Source organism: Vidua macroura, chromosome 7 (genome assembly GCF_024509145.1).
Source record: "Vidua macroura isolate BioBank_ID:100142 chromosome 7, ASM2450914v1, whole genome shotgun sequence".
NCBI classification, from domain to species: domain Eukaryota; kingdom Metazoa; phylum Chordata; class Aves; order Passeriformes; family Viduidae; genus Vidua; species Vidua macroura.
In genome coordinates this window covers 20,554,075-20,571,263 of record NC_071577.1, presented here as the reverse complement: position 1 = coordinate 20,571,263, position 17,189 = coordinate 20,554,075, and the positions used below count along the sequence as shown (strand labels likewise).

General features: G+C 36.3%; 1 protein-coding gene across 2 annotated transcripts in view; it reads right to left on the bottom strand.

The window, feature by feature from the left end:
• The window catches only part of SLC25A12 (solute carrier family 25 member 12), a 45,732-nt gene extending 28,605 nt beyond the window's left edge, over nt 1-17,127 (bottom strand). Inside the window, exons 1-4 of one of the 2 annotated variants that reach the window (XM_053982958.1) lie at nt 17,108-17,127; nt 16,259-16,312; nt 12,344-12,486; nt 7,520-7,635 (exon numbers count right to left, since the gene is read on the bottom strand). In XM_053982958.1, the coding sequence (XP_053838933.1) occupies nt 7,520-7,635; nt 12,344-12,453 (226 nt within the window). In that variant the 5' untranslated portion in view covers nt 12,454-12,486; nt 16,259-16,312; nt 17,108-17,127. Of the gene's footprint in view, nt 1-7,519; nt 7,636-12,343; nt 12,487-16,258; nt 16,313-16,799; nt 16,849-17,107 lie in introns of those variants that run through there. The other variant, XM_053982957.1, reaches the window with a different exon arrangement.
• Between the last annotated feature and the right edge of the window lie 62 nt (nt 17,128-17,189).

Here is a 17,189-nt window from a genome sequence, read left to right as displayed (position 1 = left end):
ATCAAACACAAGAGTCAAAACCCTACAGTTTAAACCAGTTTTCACTACAAGGTAAGATAAAGGACTTGTCAGGGTCAACAAGAAACCTAAAAAACAATTCTGACCGTTTCTATCTGTCTACTCATACCTACTCACCAGAATCAATGTGCAAGGTGAGGGTAAAGAAAAAAAGAGAGAAATCACTAAACACATAGTGCTAAACTATTTTATTTTGCCATACTTCCTCTGAAAGTTCTGTTTGTGGTAGATTTATTCATCATTGTTGCAGATCAAGGAATCAAGGTATGTACATTTAAATTCCCCACTTACCACTAATTCACTGCAGCTTCTGGCCAAGCTAGACTCTCCATGTACTACAAACACAAACAGGTCAGTGCAGCTCATTATGGAGCCTGAAAAATGGCAGTGAACTGTGAACAGAGCAGAAGACAGGCAGGCTCTATTGGCTTGGCTACTAATGCACAAACAGGGTGCCAACTGGCTACTACTTACGTGTATGTAAACCTGATTTCTGACACACACTGAGCTTCCCGAATGAAAACGTAGAAAAGAACATGCTGAAGCAGCCAGAAAATTTAAATCTTATTTTCACTTGTTTCCAATAATTGCTTCTCTTAACCTTAGAGAAAGGTAAAAAAAGCCTCACATTTTTCTTTAAAAATTTTGTTTTCTTATTCATCCATGTTCACTGAGACAGATTTTTCACTTGTTTTTAGTGAGACTTAAGCCCCTGACGTTTTCATAACTCTCAAGCATTTAACTGTATACTACTTTAAAAAACAACACTTTCCTACACTCAATTTTTTTGTTCATAAAAACATTTACAACTACTCATCAAAATATCGCAAGTCAAGACTCATCAGCATATAAAAATAATAGTTTAATTAATAAATTTATATTCAATACTTGAGTGTATTGATACTTGATGAATTCCAGAAATGGCTAACTAGCTCTAAGAATCAGTATCCAAACTAGCTTGTTGCCTCTCTGAAAACTGAGGTGCCTTACCCATTTCTCTTTTCCAGGCAATCTCTCACACTCAGTATATTCTGCTTGTATTACAATAGTCTGGGTTTGAAGATATGCTTTATTATATAATGCTTAATTGCTTCCATGTTGGCTTGGTTTATGAAACACTTGGGGTACACAGGCAAAACTGTGCACTTGTTCTGAAAAATCACTGAGCCACAGAATGGTTTAAGATGGAATGAACCTTAAAGATCTCCTCATTGTAGCCCCCCTAACACAAGCAGGGACATCTTCCACTAGACCAGGTTGCTCAGAACTCCATCCAACCTGACCTTGAGCACTTCTAGGGATGGGGCATTCACAGCTTCTCTGGGAAACTTATGCCAGTGCCTCACCACCCCCACAGCAAAGTAACTGATCCAGTTAAACCCATGGAAACTTTAAATAACATTTACCAAATCCACCTGAGATTCTCAAACACCTCCTGTTAGGTGCTAAAACTGACTATGTCTACCTAAGAGCAGGGGTGCTTTCTTCACAACATATCAACAATACCTTTATAATCCAATTCTGCTGGCTCTTCTACTACATTAACAGAAACAGCCATCAGCACAGCTAACAACTTGTGTGACGAGAAGCAGCAAACAGACAATCACATTGCAGAAATTATACACAATGCAATCATCACCTATACTTACACCTCTCTGAATTATCAACAAATGCCCCATTTTTAATTTTTTTTTTTTTTCACAGTAGAAGCAAAACACTGACAACAAAGAAAACAGGCAACATCAATGTACAGATGCTAGCTTTGCTGGCTTTTTTTCTTCTTCCTCAGTCAAAACCTAGTAATGCTTCTAAATTAAGATAAACTACAAGTGTTTCAAATTTCCAACGGAGCTATTCTGCAGGGGGCAAACAGCAAATTATTTTTCAAGCCTTTCATTTTAGTAGGACATTTTACAGAATGCATTCATTGTCCCTGTCAATATATGTTGCTCATTTACTAATGTCTTCTACTCTTTGCTCACCATTCTGTAGTGGAATTCTTTCCTACTGAGCTGATAACTTTCTTTCCAGGCTTACAGTAATGCATTTTCCTCTCAGATAGGCATACAAGTCAGCAGACTGATGACATACTCAACTTACCATGAGCCCCAGGAACAATAAACCTACTACTCCAGTGTACTAGTACATTACCTCCAAGGCGACACACATTCTCACAAGATTGCTTCAGAATTTCCCCACCCAATCATTTTAAACAAATTATAGATGCTTGGAGCAGCTATCTGCAGGCAGCACACACATGACTGGCTCAACTTCCATCAAACACTGTTACCTATCAGGCTCAGAAAAACGATACAAACCCCCAAAATTCCTAGGCAATAATCAATTTCATATAAGGAAGAAGAATACTTTAAATTATAAACACTATGCGGTCTCTTTGGTGGCCCATTGTGGGGATGGGCTCTATACTCCAAGTAAACCTTGCAGCAGTACCTATTATTTATTTTGACTTATCAGCTCCCCAAGAAGCAGAGTGGAAAGCTCATACAATTCTAGTGCCATCAACCTGTTAACAGAGTTTGCCATTCCCTCATACCAGTGATAAAAAGCAATCACACTTCTTAGGGACACAAAAATATAAAAGTGGTTAAGTTTTAAGCAGCAGCATAAGTATGGTAGATTTTTTGTTTAACAGGGTTGGTTTGGGTTTCTTTAGATCTGTCTGTTCAGTAATCTACTGTCCATTTTGTGCATATTTCATGTCTAATGTACACGGAATACATAAAAAATGTTAACATTTTTATGTTGCTGTTGCTCACTGTTTCTGCTAACAGCATATTTTCACTTTGAAGGATAAAATAAGGAACCACAGCTCAGGGCAGAAAGACATTTTTGTAGCACCTGATGTAGGAGAAGCTTATTAAAAGTAATCCAAATGTAATATAATAATTAATGTGAGAAAGTTTAACCAGAAATAGTTACATTTTATTTCTACTCTTACTTTAAAAGAATTACTGATTCTATTGAAAGATGAATGACAGCCATGATAAAAAGTTGTCAATACATAAAATTTTAACATGACATTCTCCTTTTCTGTTCCCTCTTATTGATCATGATTTTGAAAAAAAATTAGTAGTAGTAAAAAGAGGGGTTCCCATTCTGCATTGTTCACAAGCATTCAAAACTGTAGTTTAAGCCTGAAAAAAAATCATACAACACAAAAGGAAAAAAGAAAGTCCCAATAGTGACATTTCCTACATTATCTGCATGTGTTTAGCAAAAGACACTTTGAAAACAGGCAACTAACGTAGAACAGGAGGCCAAAAAAACCAGCAGCTCTGGTTTATAGCACTTGATGAAAACATGGATTTTTCCCTCATATCCTCATGTCGGTAGTCATGTGATCATTAGTAGTTTTCTGTTTATATTTTAAAATCTATTTCCAGTCTTTATGGTTGCCAGTAGTATTTTCAAAAGCAGAACTTTTAAGTTTAAACCCAAATCTTAGCATTTTCAACCCATCTGCCCTTTTAGAAATGGTGAATGAGTGAGTACTAGAAGTGGTCCCTGAGAAATAATACTCATAAGCAAAGCACAAACATGTATTCAACTCCTTTCTCTTGCTCCTCTTCTTCCAGTGCTCTCAAACTCTATGTCCTGATTAAGGGAAACCTGAATTTTCTGAGATTAAAACTTTTCTAAGTAACAGATTGGGCAAAACTTCAGTATCCCCATATACTCAAATTCTGAAGCTATTAAATTGATGTTTATTATTTCAGTTTACTAACATTGTACTATTTTCACATAGTTGTATTAAAAGGCATCTGACTGTCTTCCTTCCCCCAATGCCTTTGAAGAAGATGCTGTTATACTTGGCAAAATGTTTGTAATTAGATTTTGAGTGCAGGATGTTTTTAAAAGCCTTAAATTCAGTTCCATAAATATTTTCCAATTATCTCCAAAATAATTCTGAATACAGAAGAATCACAAACACATTTTAGCTCTATCCTATCCATACTAGCATGTGTATTTAACTGAAAAAGCATCTCTGAAACTCCCCAGTTTATCAGAGAATGGCTTTCTTTGTGGTGACTCTACAAAGGAAGAACAGCTGGAAAATGCCTTGAAATTGTATATTCCAATTAAAAGTGATGCAGTCCAGATCATTGTATGGTGTGCCAGAGAGATAAATTAAAAAGAATCCTTTTACTTTCAGTTACACAACCTATTTTTCAGAGAAGTTTTGCAGATAATCACAGACTTCACCTTTTAAAAACAGTAAAGATTATCTGCTTCAACATCAGAAAAAAACAAATAGCTTGAGCAGATTTAATATTCAGGTTTGCTTTAACCTGAATTCAGGTCAGAAGATCTGTACAGAATAGAAATAAAAATAATATTCCTTAGTAGAAGAGTATTAATTTTATGGAGTGATTTTAAGTATTTCACTCATGTTAAGTAGCACAGTCAATACATCCCATAATCAAAGGAGTAAAGCACTTGTCAGTCTTCTCTGGCTACAGACAGCAACCTGAAAAAAAAAATCACTTGTCTTCATCAGCTTTAGCTGTTAGCATTTAATTATTTTACGGATAATGCAGTATTGTAAGGGTTCAGCAGCAACACATTTCGTGTAAAATATTCACCTAGGAAGCACTGATGAAGATGCAGGAGCACTTGGTTAGAAATACATGCTTTTTCTCTGTTTCTCCATGATTGAAAACTTGTTTAAACTACACTGTCACTTGTATCAATGGGTTGCTAAAACAGTCATTTTACTACTTTTTATTCACCAAGCTGACAGCAAGTCCAGTGCAGCTGAAACATGTGGAGCGTACTGAGCATGCTGTGCAGTTTGCTCGGGCAAAGTAGGTCCAGTTTCATGCTCTTGCAATGGACCTACTTTACAAATGTTGCAGAATACCAACTACACATTTACGGCAGTCATTCATACAGGATTTCCAGATGTCCAAAGCTCCTAGAAAAGTGTCCCAAAGCAGTAAGAAAATAGTAGATGACATTAAAGTGATAGAAGGCTTCATGTTTCAACATATGATATGGCAGACAAAGACATTGATTAACTTAGCATACAAGTATTTCTACAAAATAGCTTCTAAAGTCTTCTTCTAAGACAGTTCTTCTGTGACATAATTAATAGTTTTATCACTAGAGTTGGAAGCTAAGTATTTTAAGAGACAAGTAGCAGACTGAGGCTCAAGAAGACTATAAAATGCCGAAGTACTTGAGAATGGTTCAAAATCATGTCAGTAAATAAATCCTACACAGAAGCGAACCCAACTAGAGCAGCTTCCTTCCAAAAACAGAGAGAGATCTAAAATTCAACAAGCACACTTAACTTCCCCCAGATAACTAAAATTTGAGTAGATGAGAGTATTTTTTGAGAACATGTTATCTCACACAAGGCCAGTGTTGGTTCTAATAACTGGTCTAACAGATCCAAGTTGATTCTGTCCCTTGCTTTGGATGCACAGCGCAGAAAAGCCTCAGTAAATCCATGTTGCTTCTGGCAAGTCTTAGTGGTTTGAGATAGCTTTGGCATCAATGCAATCACATCCACAGAGCACTTCATCTGAGCTAGAAAATCCTGACTTGTGTTTGCTGTCATAACCAACACGGCTTACCTGCAGACTGGATACATTACACAGTCTATAAAAGACCTGACTTGTCTGATAGTGATACTCACACCAACTGGCTGAACTTATTCCACTTCAGTATATTTCCAATAATTTACTAAAACCTTGTCTGATAGTGATTCTCACACCAATTGGCTGAACTTATTCCACTTCAGTATATTTCCAATAATTTACTAAAACCTTCAACTTTAAAACTTACGTTTCTATATTGTCATGTTTTTACATGAAACTAAACTCTGTGCCTTTCAGTTTACATGGTATGAAAATGAAAGGGTGCAGGTCTCATTTATAAAACAGTCACAAGACTGACTTGGAAACTGACTGCAGGGTTACCATATTCTGAAGATGTCACAGATCATCATTCACATTTTTCACAGTCGTATTAATATGTATGATACATGTATGAAGTAAAAGTAAGTAGCCCGTGTTACAAACAAACAAAGACAAAAAAGCAGAAATAAATGTGGGAACTGTAGCACAAAAAATATGTACCATGCCATCTTACTAACATAATGTTAAATATAGTAATAATTGCAATATAATTAATTTTGTAAAAAACATCCAAGAAACCAATAGTAAATTTAAAATTCCCTCCAAAATTTCCTTTTCAAGATTTATCAGCCTTACAAAAAAAATCAGCAAGGAAGATACAGAAAAAAACCACCAATTTTCTGTTTCACAATTTCTCTTGTTTGTGTTTTCTTTTAGACTTTAATTATATAAAAATAACAATACTCAGTCTAACTGAGGAATTTGTATTCAATCTGAAATGGCTTATTGCTCAATTATGGAATCAGATATTTCAAGTGTGCTCATAAGAACTACCAAGTTCAAACCCCCATTTTGCAAGATTATTAAATAAACCATCGTTAACATGGTCCCACTGATTGTAGTAGTTTGTCAAATTCCTAATGACTGCATTTACAGACTTCACCTTTATTTAAATTCTAAAACATTTTCTTTTCAAGATGTTGCGCATCCAAACTGCTTAGTATCTGACTCTTCAGTTAATGTAATTTAACAGGCACCATAAGTCAAACAATTTGTTTCCATAAAAAGACCGTTGCTTTTTTCCCCAACAAGTTACAGCCATTTCCATAATAATGAAATAGTACAAACAGCAAGTGGTTACAAATCCAAGCACAGTTTGTATTTTCTTTATTGAGTGCTTTATTCTTTTGGATAGAAATAACATTTAATTCTCATTCCATTTTATTAAAATTCTTACCATTGATTTATCTGATTTTCATAAACATAAAGTTTTAAAAGTAAAGCCTAGTCCTCCTTAAACTGCAATGTTAATAACAGCTATTTAGCAATATCACAAAGCAGTGTAGTTAGCCCCCAGACTCTGGTCTAATTACTAACTTATGTGATTAGGTAACAAAACCAAAGGCCAGATTTTCTTCCTAATTTTGCAAATATATAATCAAGTTGTAAGTTACACTCGTAACATTAAAGTAAGACTAGCTCCTCAAGAAAAGGAACAGGAAATCAAATTATTAGACCTCCTTAGTTTCTGTATTAAGCTCTTACTGTATGAAATGACAATTACTCAAAGACATGTGAAGATCCAGAACATATCTTAGAACTCCCTCATGGTTGAAGGAGTTTGAAGTCCAGGATACAGAATTTTACTTAGGATGACACTACTTCAGGAAAACGAAAAACCTTGATTCAAGAAGACAGAGAAAAACTTATTTTGTCTCTGTGTCTTTCTTAAGCTTGAAGTGACAGAGGGAAAAAAAATTCTGCTCATGCAGAGTCTTAGGAAAACAGTATAGTACTGCACAAAATGCATTTCTATGCACCTGTGGTCATGAACCACTACTATGACAGACACTATTATAATCAGTTTCTTAAAACTGTTTTTCTTTAGGTATTCTTACCAAATGTTACTTCTCCATTGCCATTCCTGTCAAATAACTGAAAAGCAACAATGAATATTGCATCTGGAGTACACAAAACAGATTCAAATGCCAAAAATTCTTGGAAGGAAATTAACCTAGAAAGGAAAACAGAAAAGTTATAAAGATTTTTTTAAATTGCTCATAATACCAATGATAATTTACATTTGATACTCTAGAAAACAGTGTGATCCAAATATTAAATAAAATTCTAACTTAAGATAATTAACACTCTAGAGACTGAAAAGTATGTTACATTTAAGTAGTTAACATTTATGCAAGTCAGTTTCTTCCTCTATGAAGCAACTGAATTCTCACTGAACACCTACAAGTCATTACTTTTTAATTATAAATGTAACCAGCATCTAAAAATTAAGACATAAAAACACCACAAAAATCCTAACAACATGAAATTTACAGGTCTGTCATTCTATTACTACATATTTATTTCCATTAAGAAAAAATACTGTAATGCAAGTACAGGAATACACTATAAACCACACCTTTTCTTAAAACAAAACATAACATGCATAAAAAAATAAACAGGTTCAGAAAAAGTTATATTTTATTATGGAAAGAATACTACACTCCAAAACTTGAACTGCCAAGTCATGTACTCAGAGCCAAATATAAAACATCTGGGCTCAAGGACAGACATGACAAGGCAGGGAGGGATCTGAGTGCAACAGCAGATCACAAGATTCTGAGGTGGGTAGGCAAGACAGTCACTGGCACAATTCAGGGTGCTTGGGTAAGTCCAAGTCCTTGTCCTCACCACAGATTAACTCACACTTGAATGTATGCACAGATATCTTATTAGGATATTAATAAGTAACTTTTCTAGAGGAACTCTGCTTATTCTGACTAACACAAAAACCCCTTCAGAAGGCATCCTAACACTGTATGTATGAACTGCTGCAGAAGGATAAACCTGAAGCTAAGCGTAGATAAAGGGTAAGGTTGGCACAAGAAAATAATGGCATAAATGACGGGATATATATTTTAGCATTAAATAATCAATGGAAGTAAGAATGTCAATTACATCTTTTATATTTAACAAAAAATTTACTATATATCAGTAAATGCTGTTAAAGCAGAGAATATCACTTCTTCCTAGAAATTTTCCTAGAAAATGTACATAATTGATCTCAACTTAGTACTCATCATATCAGATCATTAGCTCATAGTGATTACTTCAACATTACTGCTTACTGCTAAAGAGACAAGTATAAAGTCTGTTCCCTACAGGAAAAAAAAAAAAGAGAAAAAAATCACAATATTCACACTATTCATTACTATATCTAGTCTTTCTCTAGATACACAGAAGCAGAATTGAGATACTTTAAAAAGGTTAAATATGTTAACATTCCTGTATATATGCACAGCACAAGAAAGAAAGAAACCTAGTGACTTTGAAAATTATTAAGATACTGAAAATACAAAATTATCATATTTACCACATTTTAGCAAGAAAAACCAGAAATGTGAGAATGGCTCTTCACATGCGAAGTCAATTTCATCCAAAGGATGATCTTGATAAATAAAGGGTTAGTACCAAAGAAACAAATGTTCCTTTAAAATAATTGTAAATACTATCATTTCAAAATACACCTCACATACACGCATAAAGCTGACACACAAATGAGCTCTTAATCAGGAAGCTTTATAACTGACAAAATCAAGTGCTGATCTCTGTAGAATGCATTTGTAGAAGCCTGAACCTGAAAGAAGACATCTTCAGCAGTCTCACTATAACAGTGCCTACAGCAAAAGGAGATAGGCACATTCAATTTCCTTCCCACATATTCAACTTGCAATGCCTAAGAGCAGGGATAGCCTCTGTGATCCTCCATTAGCCACTAGGGCAGAGATAACAGGAGCTGGATTAAACAGAATGATGAAGCTTCCCACCCAATCACTACGTAAGTATTATCCAGTGAACCCACTGCATTACAGAGTCCATAACAAGATCAAATCACTCACCTTGTGTTTTATCTGTAACATTTAAAAAAAATTTCTTTTCCTCTGATTTCTTCTGTACTGCTACCCTTCTAAAGCACACAAAGTAACCCCTGTGTTTGCAATTCTTCTCTCTCCTTTTTTCCTACAACAAGTCTTTCCTAATATTTCCCCATGCAACACAGCTTTTTAGGCATTATGTATAGCTCTGTTGTGACTCTCCATTAGGTGAAATATCAACTCTTTCTTGGGGACTACACTTAAGAACACATTTCCAGATTGATATACTGATAAAAGCAGTACCCAGAAACAAGCAGTTAAAATGAAGAATTTTGAATTACTAATGTGAAATTCTCTAGGTCTGAAGAGAGAGCAAAATATTTTAGTGGGTTTTGGCACATATATATATGTAAGTATATTCTTCAGAGAGGGTATTTATCCTATCCTAAAACCAGTGCCTGCAGTCTGGAGACACAGGAGTGCTTTCAGCATCAGTGAAATCCTATTGTACTAAATCGGGAACAGGCAAGTTTAGAGCAAATTCTAATTTAGAGGACATCCCATAAGTTTCTAAGAACATGCATTTGTAACAATGAGGAAAAAACATTTTGGAAATGAACAGTCAGCTGTTTTAAGAACTACCTTAATGAGTTCCACTAAAGCAAACCAGTCTTGTACAGCAGTAATGGGAGAAAGCAATAGTGCTCTGGAACAGTTAAGTAAGGATCAAGTTACCATGAGACAAAAAGTAAAACCATTTTTTTTTAAACGCATGCCTACAGAGCGCCAGTTCCAAAATGTGCTGTTTCTGTAAAGAGCCAAACTTAAACCTAAAAGAAATAAAAAAATATTAACAATGGAAGCAACCATCAACACTCCTGAGTATTTATTTCAAGCAAGGCTAAGAGAATATGATAGCAGATATAGGAATGAAATTTTGTAACAGAACCCAAAGCTTCTCAAAGACTTGCTGCATGACATTGGGCTGTCATTTAATGTAAAAGTATATGTACAGACCAGGACTACAGCTATGTCCTTGGACTTCATAAAGTAAATCCTTAGAAAGCTGCAATATATCCCAGAATTCAGTTTAAGACTGCAAGTTATTCGTGCTATTAAGAGTCTGGATTTTGATAAATTACAGCTCGTTACAAATGAAAGAATGTGAATGTAAAAAAAAAAAATTGATGTTGATAATGGGGCTGTAACAAATTCTTCACATGAAATATCGATTGAATATTGATTAAAACATTTAGAAAAAAGTTTCAGACAAGTATTCAAACAGATAAGCATTTTACACTTTGAACTATATTGCAATGCGAAATAAAAATCCCACTCTTCCCATAAAGAAGGTGGTAAAGCACGCTTACCCATACTTGATTATATCACTTCAAATATTACCAAGATTTTTTGAAAAAAAGCAATAAACAAAAACAAAACAAAAAAATCTTATTTACAGGGAAAGTAACAAAAAGCAATACCTAAAAGTTCTGTTGTAGCATTAAAACAAACTGATCTCCTACTGTAAGAAAGACCCTTTTATAAGACATTTTTTGAAGAAATGCACACTACAAAAGATAACCAACAGCTTTCAGAGGAACAAAATACTAAGCATGTTGGTTTACTTTATCAATTAAACTATTTTGAACAGATATATACAAAATTACCTTTTCAATTCATAATAAAGCAACAAACTGAAGCTATGTATTGGAAATAGAGACAGGTTACTAACATTTATCAAATATATGTATAATTAAATATATTATCAAAGTGCTGCAGCCTTATGAAAAATCATATAACATTATATCAAAGAGGAAATCCTATATTTGTCATTTAGGGTAAGAAGTATACAGCACAAACAATTTCATTTCCCTTGCACAGATACTATGCAAGCTGCTCAGGATACTACGCAAACCAGTAAGAAGTTCTATAACAGAATCCAGGAAAACAAAACCAAAATTTAAGTAACCAAGGAAGTGAAGGAGCTTTCAATTTAAAGTAAGTTATATTTACGCATTTACAACTTTGTAAATATTTAAATATTTACAATATTTACTATTTTTAACAGCATTTTCTTCTCAACAAAATAACCATTCACTTCTGCATTCTTGACCTCTTCTCTGATCCATCTTAACCTTCTCACTTTACATTAACAATGTCCAGGCCTCCTACTACAATCCAAGGCCAAAACCAGAAGCCTACATACAGCAAAAGAAAAGGCTCCTTGGAAAACAAATTAGTTAGAGGGCACTACCTCAGCAGAAGTAAATTGGTTTCAGGGAACTGTCTAAAAGCAAGCAGGAGCATCTGAGTTTGAAAAGCTTTATGTGGTGTGACCTGATTTTCATTAGGCAAACAACTTCTTCCTTCATAAAGTCATTAGTGTCTCTCTTTTCTAATAGTCAGTCTTTATAAAAGATCTCAATGGTTGGACTTGAATTGCGCACTACAGAAATAAGAAAGCTCTTCCATATTTTTGTGTTTAATTTCAGGTACTGAAGACTCTACAGTACCTGATGATGGACATAGACATACAGAAAAGAGCTTTTCTAAGGCAACCATACTACACTTAACTTACCTGCTGTTCAATTTCCTCAGTTTTTGTAGAATTTAACAAAACATCATCAAAATAAATCTCAGCTTAAAAAAATCCATGTTAAACACTGTAAATTTTTCTCAGTTTTCACAAGTTTATAGTCTATTGTACTTGTGAAAAAAACTTCTCATTTAAACAATAAAAAATTAGTAATACATTTTAGAAGATGACGTTATCAAACTCATGCACTCATACATTTAACAATACCCTAGTTAACAAGGGAAGTTTCAAATGGAAAGCAAAATTCTCACCCATCCTTAGTCTGATCTGCCACTCCAGCCAACAGCTGCACTGTTTTAGGATTGTGATGCGGATCCGTATGAAGTCCTAGGTATTTCTGCACAAAATCCTCTGGGGTCATGTAATGCTCACCATCTTTCTCAACACTTGCATACTAGAGTAAAAATAAAAAAACAAAGCCACACAAACAAAAAATAATCCATTTAGATGCTAATTATCAGTGAACCAGTATCTTCTAATTAAAAGAAAAATACATATTTCAGAAACTGTCAGGAAATTGTGAAAATTTATAAAAATTACAACCATGGTACAGCATTCCATTTGCACTACACTGAAAACACAGCACATAAATTTTCTTACAGCTTCTAGAAGCAGATACCTTCTGAATAATTGTTCCTGATCTTTAATTATTTTGGAAAACATAAATTATTTCTTTTCTCTTTTTGTGAGAAATAAATGTTCAGATTCATTTTTATCCTGAAAGTAATATTTTTAAGGAAAAATTCACACACACCGACAGTGCTTGCTTCAGCATCCCGTGTATCTCTTCCACAGTGTCAAACCCTCACATCACCTCATCATCTTTTACTCTTCCACCCTACAGCTGTGATCACAGCTGTTTGCAAGACTGCACTGTAAACCAGATTACTGAATCTATGGAGAGTTAAAATAGAGTATTTCCACTAAAACAGGAACACAAAGCAGTGAACAGGAATCCCTTAATTGAGAACTGCTGCCAATAGGACAGCACAGGGAAACTCTGGCTTCCTTTAAGGAACTCTGAAAGGTTCTCAGCTATACACACAAGTGACTGAAAAACGCCTTATGAAGCACGATTCTGCTGCAAGACATGAAATCCAAAGAAAATGTTATGTATGAAGGCCCATCAGACATGCAGAGTATGGAGCATATCTTCAAGAATCACTGAAGTCAGCTGACAGCAGAGTGCATATCAAAGACAGTCAAAATCTAAACACCATCTTTTTTTTCTCCAGACACCAATTTCTCTGAGTTTATCATAAATAATAACCTATAATAATACCTTCCACAATAAAAAATGTTTGGGGGAAGCTTTGTTAAAAAATATTGAAACAAAAATAATTAACTGACAGATACATTGAGCTCCATAGGAGAAGGTCATGGCATTTTGGAAGAGTTCGGCAGAAAGTTAATAAATTAAGGCCTGACAAAGTAGCTAAGCATGTAAATACATTAGTCCTATGTTTGCACCATGTAACTTACGTCAAGGATCTTTTAGTCCAAAATAGGCAATTTTAAATTATAGCCTAATTTTAATATAAAACATATCACATCAATTAAATCTTTGTTTTTCTCAGTTTTGAACTCTGTTAATTTATAACACAAATTTCTTAGTATGAATTTGTAGATTGCCTCAGGTAAGAACTTGATGAATTTCCATGAGACTTTTTTTAAAAACATCCTCACATAAGACAAACATACAAACACCCTACTCTAGTTTACAAGCTGGTGCTACATATCACCACACTTTCAGAAACAAGGCTTTGGAAATCTCTTTTTGTTTCCTTCTCCACCTTGCTTGAACAGGTTACGCTTGAATTCAACAGACAGGGAATAATTTAACAGTATTTTCCAAAGGCTAACTATGTCTTGTCTAAGAAAAATAATGAAGGAAGAAATCTGGTAACTCTTTTTCCACCCAACTCTTTCATCTTTCCATGCTAATTTGTTAGAAAATTTGTTCTTTTATGGTTCTTACTCAAGTCTTTGGTTAGCAAACATCTAAAAGGTAACTTATTTGATGGTGCACAGACATGAAATTTCAGTGCCTGCATTTCATAGTTACAGGATTAAGAGAAATAGCACATCTTTGTAATGCAAATCAAACTTTTATCATTTTAACAGTTTAAAACAGTTAGAAGGAGCAGATAGCACTCCTCAGAAATTCTGAAGAGAAAGGTATATATTAAATGTCCTTTAAGATACAAGGTAAACTACATGGCGAGAGGGCACGTATCCCATTAGAAGACATGCATGAACAGAAGGAAATCTAAGTAGACTCCCTATGATTAAGGTGGATGGTGACAAGGCCTAGAGCTCACATCTTCCCTTCTAACCATTTCCAAGGGAAGCCAAATTTAGGAAGGAATGCACGACCTTTAGCTGAAGTTCACAGAAGAGACCAGCACTCTCAGCAAGGAGTACAACGTATCTGACCCCTAAACACTTGCAATATTTCATAACAAGACTTTCTGCAACTTAGTCTTGAAAAGACTTATTCTCTTTTGTTTTAAAGCCTGCAGCTAAGTTCAATTTCTAAGCATAAAAAAACCACACAATTTCAAACTCAACAGAACACAGAAGAAATACAAACTCTTTTTTCTATGCTTTTTCTTTACTGCAAAATCTCAGATACTCAAAGAGAGAGAACTTCATATTTTTCATTCCTCAGAATATCAAGCAATCCACAACTTCATTTGCATGTTTCTTTGAAGGCAACAAAACAGACATGGGGAAGAGCAAAAAGCCTTTTTTTTAAACATACTGTCTGCTTTTTACGTCAATAAAATATGTACTGTCAGGAAGAAAATTTCAACAGCCAGTGGTACAATGTTCTCCCTCTCTGCTGTTGTCTGTATGACCACTGTCAAGAACTTCATTTCCTTATTTCCAGAAGCAAGAACTTCTACTGACTGGATGTCAAGAATCATAAAGAATTCACATTTACCACTGAATAATGTTTTGACACCTCATTTCACTTTTTTTCATTCAAATGTGCAAAAGTATTTTGCAAAAAGTTGGAAAAAGATGTTCTAGAATCATATTTTTATACTGTATTAATATATATTTTTAAAGATAATATTTTTATGTTGTTAATTTTATTAACATACTGTAGTGTCATCTTTACCTACAAAAGCTGAATGCCATGTCAATCAAAAATGAACCTCTGTTGGAGTATCTTTTACTAGAAACTAAATGTTGAGCTTCCACAGTTTGATGCCAGCATTCTAAGTATTTGCACTCCAGCAATGTCATAGTGTAATCCAGTATGCAAAAGAAAAGGCCACCAAAATTATAGCTGGGATATAACTCCTCTCTCTCAGGCAAAAAGTTCTCTCTGACTACTTATCATATATGGAAATTGCTAGACAGTATAGTAGAACCAGAAGATACATATAAATAGTTAAATAATAGACTTTATTATTTACAGTATAGCTCTAATTTTATAGTCCTATTTTTTTAAATAGAGAAAAGCTTCCTAAATATGCTGTGTAACACCCAACCTTAGGGAAAAAACATATTTTAGTCATTTTGAAATATTGGTGGCCCTATTATGGACCTAAAATATAGTTCTGGTTCTTCTTATTATTCCATATGACTGATTCAAACCTTATCATTAAAGTTTTAGGATTGACTGGATTTTCCTTTCTGATCATGTTTTACTGAAACTAAGAGAGTGGAGAAACCTTCATCCTATTATTTATATATGATAATTCTAAGGCCCTGCAAGGGACAATATTGCAAAATATATAAATCTTGAGAAATCAATTTTAAGTTCTAAAAACATTGCCAGTGGTCCAACCATTTGTATGAACATATATAAATCCCAAGGACAAAACATACAGTCATGGAAGAAAAAATTTTTTTGGATTCTGCAAAGGTGCAGTAAAAAAAAAAAAAAAAAAAAAAAAAAAAAAGTACTTCATTACAATTACTTGCTTTGTAGAAAATAGTTCAGGAGCTTAATTAATATTATCATTTGGAAATGGTTATCACACTTTGTGCCAGCAGCAGTTTCTCCTCAATGCCTGACACCCCTGTCAATACACTATGCCTGCAAAGTGAACTTCTAAGTGTCCCACCAGCACGACCCGAGTTGCATGCCATGGCAAACTAATGAAAGGGCAAAACACCGAACTCTGACACTCCACATTAGATCTTTTTACCTGCAAAAAAATATTTCGTAGTTCAGCAGGATCCGCTCTTTTGGTTGAATGCACCTGTAAACACAAGAAAATTAATGTTTCGCTTAGGCGGGCTGCTGTCAGATCGCAGATAAAACCCGCCGCGCCGGCCAAAGGCGGCAATACGGGGTCCCTTGTCAGACCCACAGGCCCAACCTCAGCCATGACCGCGCTGCCGCGGGACGGCACAGGGCTCCGCGCCGGTGACAGCTCTCAGCACGGCGCCGTCTGCGAGCGGCGCGGCGCCCCGGCCCCACAGGACCGACCACCACCACCGCCACCGCCGCCCCGGGGACCCCGGCCCGCGCCCCCCGGGGCACTTCGGCGGGCGGAGGCAGTGCGGGGTGCGCTGCCGCGACCCCGGGGCCGCCCCGCCATCACCGCCCCCGTCCGCGCCGTTCCCCGGCCCCCGCGGGAATCCCGCGGCAGCGGCGGCCGCCTCCCCCTGCCGCCCGCCTGCCCCCGGCCCCGCGCGGGATCCGCCCGGCTCCTCCTGCCACCAGCGGCGGAGCGGGAGAGTCACCTTGACCGCCATGCTGCGCCCGCCGAGGAGGAGGAGCCAGCGAGCCGCGAGCCGCCCGCCGCGCCGCCGCAGCAGCCGCCGCCTCCGCGCAGCGCTGTGGGGTGAGCGCCCTGCCCTGCCCCGCCCTGCCCCGCCCCGCTCCGCCCCGCTCCGCCGAGGCAGCGGCGGCGGGGCTGCGGGTGCTCGGCGGAGAGCTGCTGGTCGCACCTCCACAGTGCAAAACGGAGCCTCTTTAAATGCTGCTGCATCTTGTTTCTGGCGTAACAGATGCAGCCGTGCCCCTGAGGGTCAGCAGAGGGTGTGTGTACCTGTTGGTTTCAAGTGCCGAAACTGTTCATAGACTGATGTTCTGGCAGCTTGGCTGCAAATCGGTTGTAGCTCTCTATTTCA